Source organism: Balaenoptera ricei, chromosome 8, assembly GCF_028023285.1.
Source record: "Balaenoptera ricei isolate mBalRic1 chromosome 8, mBalRic1.hap2, whole genome shotgun sequence".
Lineage (NCBI taxonomy): Eukaryota > Metazoa > Chordata > Mammalia > Artiodactyla > Balaenopteridae > Balaenoptera > Balaenoptera ricei.
This window is the reverse complement of record NC_082646.1, coordinates 66,897,183-66,913,125: the sequence shown is the minus strand read 5'-3', so window position 1 is coordinate 66,913,125 and position 15,943 is coordinate 66,897,183. Positions and strand designations below refer to the sequence as shown.

Here is a 15,943-nt window from a genome sequence, read left to right as displayed (position 1 = left end):
TTAATTTATGAAACTTAAAAGCAGTCTTGTGGGGGTAACGTTGATTATTCTCATTCCAGAGAAGTTAACTGATGTGCCTCAGCTCATATAGCTAGTAGGAGTGGGGGTGAGGATTTAAACTAAAACTTAAAAGCATTCAGCTCTGTTTTTTTTCTCTGACTCTGGCAGAAGCTATCATTCTGCCAAACATATTTCCTATTGGGAGGGAGATCACTTTACAGTTGAGTATTCTGGGCCTCTGAGCAGTTACATTTCCCAGGGCAAATTAATACAGTCTTTCGTTTCTAACTTGTTTTATGAGTTGAGTTAGTGTGAGAGGTCTCCTAGCACCTGATCACCCTGGACACATTGGATAAAAAGTTTCTGGGCTTCCAACTGAGGATAATTAAGACTTTTTGAAGTCTCTTCTTCCACGTGACTCCCAGAGTGATCATTCTAAGATGTGAGTCAGCTCTTGTCACTCCTCAGCTTTATTTTTTTAAAAATTAAGGCTCTGTATTATTATTTTTTAAATTTATTTATTTTTAAATTCTTGGCTGCGTTGGGTCTTCATTGCTGTGCGCGGGCTTTCTCTAGTTGCAGAGTGCAGGGTCTACTCTTTGCGGTGTGTGGGCTTCTCTTTGCAGTGCCTTGCACAGGCTTCAGTAGTTGTGGCACGCGGGCTTAGTTACTCCGCAGCATATGGGATCTTCCTGGACCAGGGCTCGAACCCGTGTACCCTGCATTGGCAGGCGGATTCTTAACCACTGTGTCACCAGGGAAGTCCCTCCTCAGCTTGAATTCCTGCAGTTTACCATTCCTCTAACACAGGGTAAATTTACAGGGTAAATTCTTTAGCTTGGCATTGGAAGCCTTTCCTGCTCTGTCCCCCTCCTCTCTCCCTGGTTTTATCTCCTTTTAATTCTCTATCTCCCAGAGAAATGAATTACTTGTTGTTGCCTGTATGCAACCATTTTAATCTGTCACTCCCTGTTGTTGCACACGCTGCCTGAAACATCCTTTCCTCCCCCTTTTACTTGAGAAATTCTTTTTGATCCTTTGGAACTCAGGTCGGATTATATCTCCTTCTGGAAGGCTTCCCTGACCATCCCCCAACCTGGAAAGATGCCCCCCTTCTGTGCTTTGTAACCATTTAGCTCTCTAAGCCTCCTCTACTGTCTCTGCATCCCCAGCATGCAAGATAGGGTGAGGCATCACCCTAAATGCACTTTGTGAAGCTACCTTTTCTACACTTTTCTCTTACTAGTTCAGGCAGGTTACATACAAAGAGGAGCAGGTACTATGGTTCCAAGTGACATTGGCTGTGACCTCCAAGCCACACCCCCCCCAAACCAATACTTAAGAGAGGTACCCAGGAGAGAACCCAGGAGATAGCCCAGGGTCAGCCCTTGGGGAAGCCAGCTGCCTTCTAGGGCCTTTAGCAGCAGCCTGCCAGAGCAAACCCTAGGCACACCTCTTGCTGGAATAATAATATAATCTCTAATATTTATTGAGTGCCTTCTACTTCCAGGCACTATTCTGACTACATAACCTGTATGCGTATTTATCTCATGTAATCTTCACAGAAAACATGACTGCTGGCACCTGGAGATTGCCCAAGGTCACACAGTAAATGATAAAGTCCAGATTCAAATCTAAGCATTCCGTTTCTAGAGCCCATTTTAGTAACCACTCTACATATTGCCTTCTTGGTTTCTGATCTCCAGTTTCCTGCTTAGCTTCTGTGGGAAACCAAATCGCAGGGTCCCAACACAAGTACCAGGAGGCAAGTTTCTCTCCTCCTCATCACCCACTTCTCTCAGGAGGATGGACTCAGGGATGGAACTGAGAATTCTCAGAAGCAGAAGGGGAGCTCCCAAGTGGCATGGGTCTCTGGAGGCTCTAGGAGAGAAAAAGGGACAGCCTGGTGCATGGGAAAAGGCCTGGCTGGACTCGGGGGGAGGGAGCGGGGACTAACCACGAGCCCAGGATTCTGGTCCAGGCTTTGTCTCTTAGACTCTATGTAACCCTGGGGAAAGACCTTGCTTCTTTCTGAGCCTTAGTTTCCCCATTTGTAAGCCAAGGGTAAATATAGGGCGGGCAGATCCACCTCGGCCAAAAGAGGGGGAATCCTCAGCTCTACTCGGGAAAGGGCCGGGCGTGGACGTTAGGGAGCGGGGTCAGGGAGAAGGCGCTATCTGGGGTCTAGGCCGGTGGGCTTCCTGGAGTTCGGATGAGGTGGGCTTCCGAGCTCAATCCTGCGACCCTATTGCTGTGACAGGGCCGGTCTAAACAGGAGACCGCCGGACCTCTAGTGGGAGGCGGAGCGTGGGCCAGGGTCCCGGCTCTGCGGGATGCGTCCATCCATCCCGCACCTCCTCTGCCTTCCCTAAAGGAGTCGCAGCCCCGAGCGGGTGGAGGTTGCAGGCGACCCAGTAGTTGCCCGCCGCGCTGCGGAGACCTCCTGGGAAGCTGCGGCCAGCCTGCCCGAAGAGCATCACGTCATCCTTTCCGCGAGGCGCCCGCACCCTCCCCGAAGGCGCCTGCGCAGGCGCGGCGGGAGGGGGGCCGCGGTGGGGGTTCTCCTCAGCGCTTTACGCCCTTTTCCAGGCTCGCTCCGGCCGCGGCGCTCTCGGCTGGCGGCGGCGGCGGCGCGGAGGGGAAGGCGTCCAGGATGCGGCGCGGGGCGGCCCGGTGCCCCCCTGCCCCGTCACGGCAGCCGCGGCGGCCGCGGGGACCGGGCCAAGGCCGGGGGCGGCGGCCGGAGCCGCGGTAGCGTCGGCGGCGGCGGGAGGGGCGGCCTGAGGGCGGGCGGGCGCCCGGTGCGGGGGCTCCGCGCTCCGCACGGCCCGGCCCGGCTCGGCCCCGGCGCCATGAGCGGCGGCGGCGGCGGCGGAGGGGGCTCGGCGCCCAGTCGCTTCGCCGACTACTTTGTCATCTGCGGGCTGGACACTGAGACCGGGCTGGAGCCGGACGAGCTGTCGGGTGAGTGCGCGCTGAGCCCGGGGCTGCTTCCCCGCGGCCGCCGGGGACCCCCGAGGAAACCACCCCACCTCCGCTTTGTCCCGGGAGCAGGGCGAGGGTCGGTCGGAAGGACCCAGGGCGGGCGCGGAGTAGGGGGCGTCACTCTGGAGGAGGGGAAACGGGCGAGGGCCTCTGAGCCTTGAGGGTTCCGAACGACCCCTGCTCCCCGCTGAGCTGTGACCACGTCCTCCCGGACGAGGAGGAGAGAAGGGTTGTCTTCACAGTCTGGTGAAGGTTGAGTGACTTAGTATAAAATAAAGGGAAGCTTGTCCTCGAACACCCATTAGGGAGGGAGGAAGATATCCCACGTCCTGGTGAAAGTAAGTTCCACCCAGACTGAAAAAAAAACAAACCAAAAACTTGGTGAGTTTATTTGGCCTCTTCCCAAGAAGGCTGTGATTGCAGTTCCTCAAAACCGTTCTAACCGAGCGCTGGGCTGGGCCCCCTGGGTTGATGGGACGTGAAGTAATAAAGTGAACTTGGGCCACACCAAGAAGGATGAGAACTCCCTTACATCTAGAAAGGGCTTGTACCCTGGGGCCGTGCCTTTTTATTGAAAATAATTTATGTCCTTTATGAGGCCAGCGTCATTTGTGAATAAAAGGGCAGCAGCCTAGTTGGAGAGCCTGGGTTGCGTAGTGATGCTTCTCAAGTCATCTTTCGAAGGGAAGTGGTGGGGAAGTGAAGATAGGGCCCAGATCAGATTTGGCACTAATTGCCCAAGAGTGTCAGAATTGTAAAATCCTATGAATTCCACTGCACCGGTGTCAGAGTTGTAAAATCCCCGCGAACTCCACTGCACCGTCATTGGAGCCTTTGAATCTCAAGGTTTGGAAAAGTTTTTGTCTGGAGTGTCCAGTTTGCAGGTTTCGTGTGGGTGGAGGTTTGTTGTGTCATCCTGATTTGATGAGAGATACTCCTTTCTACTGTTCTGTCATGATGTGTTTACTGTAAAGTTTCTCTCCTGAGGGTGATTATCCTGTTGACTAATTTTACTTTGCTTCAGAGATGACAGGAGAGGTTTTGTGTGGGTTTTTTTTCCCCCATCAGAAAAATTTCAGTGTTTCTTATGAAAAAAAAAAAAGGTGCATACTTCGAAATGGACTTCTTTTTTTTTTAAGTGTGTTGTATCACATTTATTGATTTGCATATGTTGAACCATTCTTAAATCCCAGGGATAAATCCCCCTTGGTCGTGGTGTATGATCCTTTTAATGTGTTATCGAATTTGGTTTGTTAATATTTTATTGAGAATTTTTACACCTATATTCATCAGGGATACTGGCCTACAGTTTTTTTTCCTTGTAGTGTCCTTACCTGGCTTTGGTATCAGAGTGGCCTCGTAAAATGAGTTTGGAAGTGTTCTGACCTCTTCAGTTTTTTGGAAGAGTTTGACAAAGATTGATGTTAATTCTTCTTTAAATGTTTGGTAGAATTCACTAGGGATACCATCTGGTCCTTGGTTTTTCTTGTTGGGAGGTTTTTGATTACTGATTCAATTTCCTTACTCATTATTGGTTTGCTCAGATTTTCTATTTTCTCATGATTCAGTCTTGGTAGGTTGTACGTTTCTAGAAATTTATCCATTTCTTTTAGATTGTCCAATTTGTCAAAATGGACTTTTAAAAAAGTGGTAAATTAATGACCTTTAACAAGATCAGAGCAAATACACTATTTCCTCAAATCAATAGCAGGTGGAGAAAAAATCATGAAGCAGTAATACAGTTAATACTAGGCCTCTTGTTGGGGGTAGTTTTAAGTTCACTTTTTTAGGTCTTCAAATTTTTATAATACTGATGTTAATTTTTCATGTGTGTTTCCTATTTGTTAAATTTGTGACTTTGCGATGTATCAGTAGTTGTTGGAATTCAGTTCATGGTACTGGAGCTAGAAGGGACCTCAGAGAGGAAAATGAGGCCCAGGAAGGACAGTAGGGCCTATGTCCTGTTAGTTAATTGCTTGACTTTGATCCAGTGCTCCTCTCGTGACACTAAACTGCATCTCATTGCTTGGCTGGGTCTTTAGAAAACACTAACATGTTGAGAAAGACTAAAAATGACACAGTTCTCCCCAGTAAAAGAAACTTTAAATTGGTGGAATAAACCAGTGTTATTCTTATGTTGTGCCTCTAAGTGTCTATTAAATTATATAGACATTCGATTTTAAAAAATAAAGAGAATGTTTTGCAAATGGTAAAGCTTAGGAGTGGAGCCGGGAAGTGATTTGTCAGTGAGAGCATGGGTTTTGGGGTTAAACATTCTTGCTCTGCTGTTGACTAACTCTGTGACTGGGGGCCAAGTTAGATAACTCTGCTGGGGTCCTCATTATGAAAAAGAGAATGTAAATAAAAAGTGTCTCATCAAGTAGACTCTCAAAAGGTTAATTCTCTTTTAGTGAATATCTGTTAATTATGTGGCTTTTCAGCAAGCTCAAATTATATACCTGTGAAAGCTTATTGAGAGAATAAAGAAGGGGGGGGATGAGCTGTATAAAATGTGTAAGGAAAGGTATTTTTCTGTCTTTTTAAGTGTGGTTGCAGTAGTGGAATGCCAAGACTATTTATTCAATAGGTGGCCTTTGTTAGAATAAGCACTGATTGAAGGATTTCTTCTTTTCCTTCATTTCATTTCTGGTGGGTTGATAGGGGAATCTGGACTACCCAGAGGGAATCTTTGAGGAAAACAAAACAGAATACAAATAGCTCTTTGCTGGTCAGTCTTGCGACTCTCCAGGGTGCATTTTCTCTCTGCCTTATAGCTCCTAAACTGATGATGTCACGGTAAGTGAAACTACAGGAAATTGTGAATTGCACCCAGGTTCTCTAGGGAGGTACCAAGGAGTCTATGTTCTCTACAAGCAAATTAAGTTATATACATCAGATAGCTTCTATACTCTAGGAGTGAATCCAGAACAAGCAGATCAAAGATGCTCAGTGTTCCTTCTGGCTTTATGGAGAAAGGTTAAGATTCATTTTTTTCTGTTTGCAGCAATAAGCATAGAGCTTGCTGTGTTGAATATAGACTCTGATCATTGAATTTATAGGAGTCTCTCCGTGTCACCTCTCCCCTTTCCTCTAGACTTAAGCATTTAGGCAAGTCATGTAGTTATTTGTTGTGCAAGGAACAGAGGAAGATATGAAAATTAATTTTGTTTTCTCTTCTGGTTAGTTGAGGGAGTACTTTGGGTTGAAGGAGAGAAGGGTAATCCATTGGTGAAGCAGAAGTCTAGCCAACTTTAGGAAATGGTATCTGCTTGTTAGCTTTTTCAGTTTGTCAAGGAGATAAGCAAATCTGGAAAAAACGTTTTTGATTTTCATTTTTCGTTATTGTTGGCCCATTCTAAGTGGGGAGGCAGATGGTAGTAGAGTCCAGTCCCTCTTTCTGCCTCTTTGATGGATGGGTGTTCTGGGCATCTTCATTTTCCCTTTTTCTTCTTATGGTCACCACCAGGTAACTGCAGGAGAAGGTTTACCATGACATGGGAGTCCTGAGTTTGCTTTCCCTATCTCTGCCTGAGAGTTAAGTTTCCAGAATGCTAATAACCTATTTCTTACTGTGGAATCTTTACGTTCCTCTGCACTGACCTGCACCCAGCATTGAGATATAAGTATCCTAGGTTTATGCATCCACTACTGCAGTTTCCCAGGCTCTGAGTGGTGGGTCTTGCCAAGAATTGAAGAGAGGGCTTAGGAACATAGATAGTTGGGAAACTGGCCAGTGTCCTGTATGAACCTGCTTAGAACACTGACATACCCTGAAATCATCTCTTAATGTCATCATTAGAAGAGAGAAAAAATGCTCCCTGTCCAGGAAAGCCAGAGGACTGGTCAGATCCTACTTCTCCTTAACTATATTGGGCAATGAAATTAGAACAACAGAATCACGGAATGTCAAACATGGAAGCTCTCTTAGAGACTATATAACCTTCTGATTTTACAGATGAGGAAACTGAGGCTCTGAGAAAGTTGGAGAATATTTGTTTCCCTTGCCACGTTTTATCCTTCTTTTCTCTTACTTGAGTGATGCTTTGCATGCTTTGCAGTAGTTTGATGAGTGTGGGGGAGACAAGTAAAATACTTGTCTGGCAGGGGCAGTAGCAGACATGGCAGTCTTGTCTAGTGCAGGTTTCCGTTTCATGTTAAGCAAGAATACTGTGCATGATTATCAAGAGAGAGATCTTAATTTTTTTTGGCTTTTTCTTTTTTAATATAGTTTTAAAAATTTGTTTATTCTATTTATTTTTGACTGCGTTGGGTCTTCGTTGCTGCGCGCGGGCTTTCTGTAGTTGAGGCGAGTGGGGGCTACTCTTCGTTGTGGTGCACGGGCTTCTCATTGCAGTGGCTTCTCTTGTTGTGGAGCACGGGCTCTAGGCGTGCGGGCTTCAGTAGTTGTGGCACACTGGCTCAGTAGTTGTGGCTCGCGGACCTATTTGCTCCGTGGCATGTGGGATCTTCCTAGACCAGGGTTCGAACCCGTGTCCCCTGTGTTGGCAGGCGGATTCCCAACCACTGCGCCACCAGGGAAGCCTAGCTTTTTCTTTTAATGTAATTTCACACCAAACATTGACATGAATGGTACAAAGAACTTCAGTACATCCTTTTTCCAGAGTCACTGTTAACATTTTGCTCCAGTTGCTTTATCACTTATATATGTGTCTTATCTTTCTAATATATAAAAAATCTTTATTGAGATTTAATTTTATTTAAAGTACACAATTCAGTGTTTTTTAGTATATTCAGAGTTGTGAAAGCATGACTAAAATCAATTTTAGAATATTTTCATCACCCTCCCCCCAAAACCTATACCCTTTAGCAGTTACTTCCCATATCCTTCCAACTCCCTAACACCCCAGCTCTAAGCAACCACTAATCTACTTTTTTTTTTCCTCCTCGGGTGAAAAAACTTTTATTTTCTTATCACCAAATCAGTACTAGTTCACATCATTATTCTTCACATCCATGATAATAAGAACAACTTAATCTCTTCATAGTAGTTAACATTTTAATATAGATCCTTCTAGACCTTTTATTAAAATGAAAGTTATTTTTGTTATTGTACTTATAATTTCGTAAAAACAGGTGCTGATGAGTTGGAGAAAGAAGAGAGTTTGAGGGCAGTAGGTTGATTGGGAACCACTAATCTACCTTTGATCTTTATGGATTTGTCTATTCTGGATATTTCATATAAATGGAATCATACAATGTATGGTCTTTTGTGATTGGCTTCTTTCACCTAGCATGTTTTCAAGGTTCATCTATGTTGTAGCATGTATCAGTATATCATTTCTTCTTATGGCTGAATGATATTGTATAAATATACCACATTTTACTTATCATAAGTTGATGGACATTTGGGTGATTTATATACTTTTTGGTTATTATAAATAATGCTACTGTAAACATTTGTGTACATATATTTGTGTGGACATATGTTTTCATATCTCTTAGGTATATACCTAGGAGTGGAATAGCTGGGTCGTATGGCAATTCTATGTTTAACCTTTTGAGAAATTGCAGACTGTTTTCCAAAACAGCTGCACCGGTTTACATTCCCACTAGCAGTGTTTGAGGGTTCCACACTCTATATCCTCACCAACACTTATTATCTTTTTCCTCATGGGCATCCTAGTGGGTGTAAAGTGGGTATCTAGTGGGTATCTCAGTGTGGTTTTGATTTGCATATTCTTTATGACTAAGAAGGATATCTTATTTAAAAGAAAAAAAAAGTTATCTCTTCTCAGAGATGAAGTGGATATAAAAAGTTTGATGAGCCAGTTTCAAACAGGGAGTCAATTTGAAATAACCTTAATTTTTATTTTCCTCTACCAATCTGGTCAATTCAGCACAGATTCTCTCATGATCATTTTATAAAGGCATCCCTGCTCCGAAGCTCAGACTCCTAGCTGAAGCAAAACTCAAATCCTGGTAGCTTACGTCAGGCATCTGTGGATACTTCCAGAGTTCAGGGTAGAAGGGGGAGATTTCCTAAGTTAGGTCATGTGTTTCCTTTTATAAGGTAGAGCAAATAAGAAGTCAAGAGGAGACACTACTAGCACACAGAAAACAATTACAGAGCATCCCCAAGGCGATTTAAAATTATATGCTAAATTTAGTTGGAGAGGCTATATTTTTAACATAAGAGCACCCTACTTTACACTCTCTCAGGTAGGGAGGATCACATTGAAGGTAAGTGGATTTTACTTTAATAACAATGGGGCTCTGTTCCTCTCTTCTTAGGAGGAAATCCCGAGTCACTGTGTTTCGTGCTTAAACCAAATTCTCTTAGACTCTGTTCCGCCCTTCCTTCCTTCTGTACTAGATTATAAATAAAGGTTTCTTTGCCTAGGGCCTCCTTCGGCAATACCCATTTCCAGTCCTATATCCTTTTATAAGCTTGTTTTTTTTGCTAACTCTAGTGGAAGGTGTACTTGTACTTGGCTTGGCTTCTCAATTCCTGTTGCCATCCCTGGATTTGAATTACTGTCAGGTGGTCTTAGAGGTCTCTCAGGAACCCAGGTACACATGAGGGAACCTATACTTGATATGTTTTAGGTTACTGCTGATATGGCGTAGGACCTAGTAAAAGAGAGAAAGCCTTGCCCTTTAGAAGCTGGTAACTTCTTGTGGAATTCGGTGATTACACAGAGACTATCGTTGCCAGATTTTTAGGTTTAGTTCTCAAAAGTTATTAAGTGAGGCAGTTACTGGTCAAATGTCTATGTTCCAGATGTTTTGTGATGACTGATTTTAGTTTGGAGTATACAGAACCCTGGACTGGGTTTGTGAGTGTCAGAGTCCTGTCGTGGTGGAAAATGGGGGCATGTGCTAGCTTTCAAGCTATTTTCTTCCAAGTGTGCTTCCAAGGGGTCGGGTATGGCTCCAGGAAGTTAGGTGGGAACAGCTATGGTTTAGACCATCAAGTTTCTCAAATGTTATACTTAGGATATTTGCTTGATGGTCATCCACGGGATCTGTCATAGTTTCTTGTTAAAGAGAGCCAGGTTAGTAATTCCTGTTTGTTTGTTTCGTTCATTAGTGCGATGGGCAATTCAGGTCAAAATTTTGCTAGGCCATCTGTGGTCTACTGAATGGGCTGAACTAGTTGCATTAGTCTAAAATGTTTTCATGGAGTGCTGAGAGGCTGAGAGCAGGGAGATGTGTGGCGGTTCCTCTTTTTTTAAAATTTATTTATTTTTTAAATTAGTTAATTAATTTATTAGTTATATTTGGTTGCATTGGGTCTTCGTTGCTGCGTGCGGGCTTTCGCTAGTTGCGGTGAGCGGGGGCTGCTCTTCGTTGCAGTGGGCAGGCTTCTCATTGCGGTGACTTCTCTTGTTGCGGAGCACGGGCTCTAGGCCGTACGGGCTTCAGTAGTTGCAGCACGTGGGCTCAGTAGTTGTGGCTTGCAGGCTGTAGAGCGCAGGCTCAGTAGTTGTGGTGCACGGGCTTAGTTGCTCCATGGCATGTGGGATCTTCCCGGACCAGGGCTCGAACCCGTGTCCCCTGCATTGGCAGGCAGGTTCTTAACCACTGTGCCACCAGGGAAGCCCCTGGAGGTTCCTCTTATTAAGCTTCATCCCTCTGTGAGTGTGGGATTTCTTGTTTTCTAAACTACTTCTAGGTGGCAAAACATAATATAAGTGTGCATTCATTTATATTGGTCACAGAATCAAAAACTGTCAGAGCTAGATCTGAGATAGTCCAGCCACCACTTTTGACAGATGGTAATGATTTAATATTTGTAAATGATTTAATAGTTTTTAAACAGTTTTTAATATTTTCAGTCCCCTTTGAAAATATAATTTTTTGTCCACTGTTACCCAGAAAGTTAGAAAGAACTGTTAGAATCCAGGTCTGTCTGCTGTCTCACCAGTGATGAGATTATTCTTTTTTTTTTTTGGCTGCGTCATGTGGCTTTCAGGATCTTAGTTCCCCGACCAGGGATTGAACCTGAGCCCTCAGCAATGAAAGCCCAGAGTCCTAACCACTGGACCGCCAGGGAATTCCCGAGATTATTCTTTTAAAATGATAGACTTGGGAATACTGAAGCAATGGCTTAATCACTGAGTAGCAGAGCTGTGGCATGGCCTCTTTGATCAGTCCCCAACCCACAATGCAGTAGAGGAACTCTGTCAGGGGAGGAGTCAGGTCACTCGTTTTTTGAATTGTAGTTAAGGCTGTTTGTTATTTTTTATATATATATTTTCCTGTCTTCCTATTCTTATCAGTTCTGGAAATGTTTTTCTTAGACCAAATAGTTACTGGGGCTTTGTTTCTAAGAAGTTCTGTTTTTTGTGTGGCTGTTTCAGGATATTTTATGCTGTTTGTCTGAGGTCTGTTTTCTTTGAAAAGAAAAAAAAGAGGTTTGCACCTACTAACCTCAGAAATCCCTCAGTGTAGCCTGCAGGTTGCATCTTTTTGTGGTTGTTGTTGGGTGCTGGCTATGACTTCTGATTTACCATATTCTTTATAATGAAGGGTAATGGGAAGCAACTAAGAAACTTTCAGGATTTTTTGTTTTTTTGAATTTTTGAATTTTATTTAATTAATTTTTTTATACAGCAGGTTCTTATTAGTTATCTGTTTTATACATATTAGTGTATACATGTCAATCCCAATATCCCAGTTCATCCCACCACCACCACCTCCCCTGCCACTTTCTCCCTTGGTGTCCATACGTTTTGTTCTCTACATCTGTGTCTCTATTTCTGCCCTGCAAACCGGTTCATCTGTACCATTTTTCTAGGTTCCACATATATGCGTTAATATACGATATTTGTTTTTCTCTTTCGGACTTCACTTTGTATGACAGTCTCTAGATCCATCCACGTCTCTACAAATCACCCAATTTCGTTCCTTTTTATGGCTGAGTAATATTCCATTGTATATATGTACTACATCTTCTTTATCCATTCGTCTGTCGATGGGCATTTAGGTTGCTTCCATGACCTGGCTATTGTAAAGAAACTTTCAGGATTTTTAAAGTCAGGAAGACAGAGAAGGAAATGATTTAGAAATAATAATCATAAGCCATGATTTATAAGTGGATAAACCCAATTTACAACAAATTACATTCATTAAAGACAGTAATACATTAGAATTACTCTCCAGGAATGTCAAAAGAATTGGTTCCTTTCTCAGTTGTGTCATCTCTGGTGTCCTTTTTTTCTTTATTTTTGTAGTTTTAGAATAATGGCTTTCTAACAATGTCATGAAGATAGGTATTAATTATCGTTATATTGTTGAAGAAAACCAGAGGTTTTATTTTGAGTAAGTTAAATGTCTCTTTTCTTGTTTTCCCCATAGTCTTTTTTTTTTTTTAATTAAAAAAAAATATTTATTTATTTATTTTTTGGCTGCATCAGGTCTTAGTTGTGGCACGCGGGATATTTTGTTGCAGCGCGTGGGCCCTTTGTTGCAGTGTGTGGGCTTCTCTCTAGTTGTGGCACACAGGTTCATTAGTTGTGGTGCACGGGCTCATTAGTTGTGGAGCATGGGCTTAGTTGCCCCATGGCATGTGGGATCTTAGTTCCCTGACCAGGGATCAAACCGACGTCTCCTGAATTGCAAGATGGATTCTTAACCACTGGACCACCAGGGAAGTCCCTTCCCTGGAGTCTTTGACAATGACCATTACATTAAAATTTTTTTTCCTGATTATAAAAACCATAGGTCATTATACAAACTTAAAAATGACAGAACTATGTTATAACTTCTCTTGTCCCAGAGTCAGGTAGACGAATTTCTGAGCTTTGCTAGAAGAAATGCTTTACATAGTAGGTATTTGATAAAGATTTGTATTAATTATGAAAAGGTAAAGGCTGCTTATTCAGATTTTCAAAGAATTGTATGTAATCCTATATATATATTTTTCTGATATAAGGCATAGTACTTAACTTTTTAGAACTTAAAGAAGCCAGACTTCCACAACTTTTCTAAGTGCTAAGTAATAAAGAAGGTGGGGTCTGTAGAGGAGAAGAGTAGCAATGATTGTTTACCCATACTCAAAAAGCTGAGGGTCAGCGTCAGATTTAGAGGTAAGATGGTGATGGGAGAGGCATTTTGTATTGCACTGTGATTATTTTGTAATTTTTAATGTATAAAGCTAAATTTTATAATAGTTCAGATGAACCTTTTTTTAAAAAAATGAATCTAGTTTTAGTTTATTTAACCAGTCCCGTGGACTTAGGATCACAATCTCTTATTGGGAAAAATAAAACAAATACCTAGAAGTATCACCTGCTAAACTGACATCCATCCAGTTTTGCTTAACTCTGAGGTTCTGTATGTTCAAATGGTATTTAATCCCTTTCTTTGCTAAGTAATTAACCTAGTATTCTTCTTTTGCCCCCATTTTCTCACATCTCTGTGAAACACATTCTTTCCACTGCACTTTTATTGTGTGGAAAGTTGGTATTTAAGCATTTGTAGTTTTATCTTCTAGAAGAATGTTTAGTGTTTTGTGGAGGATTGTTGGTCTCCTGGTCTAGCTCTGTTGGCTGCTTAGCTCAGTTGGTTATGAGTGTGATGAATTTAATAAGGCCAGGGCCATTGAGTCAGTCTTGGTAAGGACCAGTTAGCTTTGTTTACCCACTTTTGTACTAGCCTCAGCTGACCATCCCACTCACAAGTACACTGCAGTTAATGGGGAACACAGGCAAGGAATGAGGCTAGACTCAATCCCTGATAACTAAATTAATAGCTATTTATTGTTTAGTGAATACATTTCAATTCTAGGTACCAAATGACATTATCCTCGCTTTACGGATTAGGAAACTAAAGTGCAGAGAATTTAAATAACATGCTTGAGTTCACATAGCAAGAATTGGGAACCTCTTTTCCCTGTCTCTAAAGTCCTCTACCATATACCTTTCTGTTATTGAAAGACCAACTCAGTGATGGGACACTTGTTTGCATACATGTGTGAGATAGAGTTGCTGTTCTTGTGGAGCTCATAGTCTTCTGACCAGTCAGGCATATATAAACCAATAGCTGTGGAAAAGGATCAGTTCCTTAAGTGAGGAGCAGATAATGAGGTGTTGCTGGGGTTCAGGAGAGGGAAAGAGTTCTGTTCTCTAGCTTTGTAGTTTATGTCTTGCAAAATTTGCTGTAGAGGGCTTAGCTCTGGCTGTGACCCTGAACAAAAACATGGTCTCTCATGTATTCATTGATTAGTTCAATGCTCATTTAATATGTGCAAAAACACCTTTGGCCTATACATAAGTTATAGACTCTGAGGTTTCGAAAAAACATATTTGAAGGTCAACCATGTAAGGAGTGGTATTTTCTCTCTCTAAAAATAAAACTTTAAATTATAAAGTACATATTTCTTATAGGGAACTTAGAAATTATAGAAAGGTACAGAAATAAGTCACTCACGAGTGACTATTCAGAATTAAGCTTGTAGCATTTTGATGTCTTTTTGTAGTTCCTTCCAATTTTTAAAAATTTGTATTGCAGTCTGCCTTAAGCACAAGTCCTAAGTATATAGCTTGATTTATTTTTACATCTGTTTACATGTGTATAATCATCACCGATATTCTTTCCAGTTTTTACTATATGTGGGTGTATGTGTGTATACTTTTACATACTGTGATAAGGCGAAATGTAAACGTTTTGTTTTGATTTTGTTTTTCACTTAATGTCCTGTCATGAGTATTTCTCAATATCAGCAAGTATTCTCCTGAAATTTTATTGTGCCTAGTTAAGAGTTAATTAATTACAAGTAATAGAAACTCATTCAAACAAGCTGAAGTAAAAAGGGGATGTATTTCAAATTATAACATTCTATATATTTATAAATAACATCTTAAAAAGTATCCCACATCAGTACAAAGATCTTTCAGGTGAATATATTCAAATTTTTCTTTCATCAAATACCCTTGTACAAGTATTTTTACACTTGTGGGAGTCATTGTATGGGATTAATTGCTAAAACTAGACTGTGAGTCCAAGGAATAATGTACATTTTACGTTTTAATAGATATTGCCAAATTGCCCTCTTCAAAAGGTTAGCCTCTCACCAACAATAAGATTCTACCAATTTTTTCTCTACATCTGTAACAAAATATTAACTGCTTTTCTAAAATGTTTTCAATCTGCTGGGAAGAAAATGTGTGTTTTAATCTAAATTTAATTATTTGTGAGGCTGAGTATCTTTTCATATATTTCATGTACACTTGTGTATTTCATGTTTTACTCCTTCAATGAATTACCTGTTCAGTCCTTTTGTTCGTATTTCTGTTGTGTTGTTTATCTTTTTCCCATTGATTTGCAGAAACTTTATCTCTTAGGAATATTTTGATTCTCAGGAAATACCTCAAAAACACTTGCAGTGAAAAAAAATATATGTACACTAATATAGAGTTATAAAATTGAGATCATAAGAGAAAAAAAGTGTTGTATGCTGCTTTTTAAATTTACTATTATATGTTGATCATTTTCCCATGTTTTTAAATATGTCTTGAATAGTTTTCTCATGCCATTAAGTATTCTTCATAAACATGATTTTAATTGTTATTTGATTCCAAAGTATGAGTGAACTGTAAAATTTTAATGATTACTTGGCACTTGGGTGGTTTGTTTATACTTTTTAATGATAAATAATTTTACAACGTGTATACTTTATACAAATCTGTGTGTCTGTTGCTTTAGTATATATAACAGTAAGATAGTTATTAAGTCAAATTAGATGAACCTTTAAGCACATTTCATGTGTAATGATGAATTTCTTCTTGAAAGTGCTATACCAATTTATGCTCACTTCTAGCTTGCCATCATTTATGTGTGTGTGTATATATATATATATATATATTTTTTTTTTTTTTTTTTTTGGTGGGGGTGGTAGATTACACATAACATAAAATTTACCATTTTAACCATTTAACACAGTTCAGTGGCATTTAGTACATTTCACAATATTGTGCAGCCATCACCATTATGA

At 41.3% G+C, this 15,943-nt stretch overlaps 1 protein-coding gene across 1 annotated transcript in view; it reads left to right on the top strand.

Moving 5' to 3' along the window:
• The first annotated feature begins 2,811 nt into the window (after window positions 1–2,811).
• DENND5A (DENN domain containing 5A) overlaps window positions 2,812–15,943 on the top strand; it is a 108,730-nt gene continuing 95,598 nt past the window's right edge. Inside the window, exon 1 of the mRNA XM_059931094.1 lies at window positions 2,812–2,964. Within this exon, the coding sequence (XP_059787077.1) occupies window positions 2,853–2,964 (112 nt within the window). The 5' untranslated portion in view covers window positions 2,812–2,852. The remainder of the gene's footprint in view (window positions 2,965–15,943) is intronic.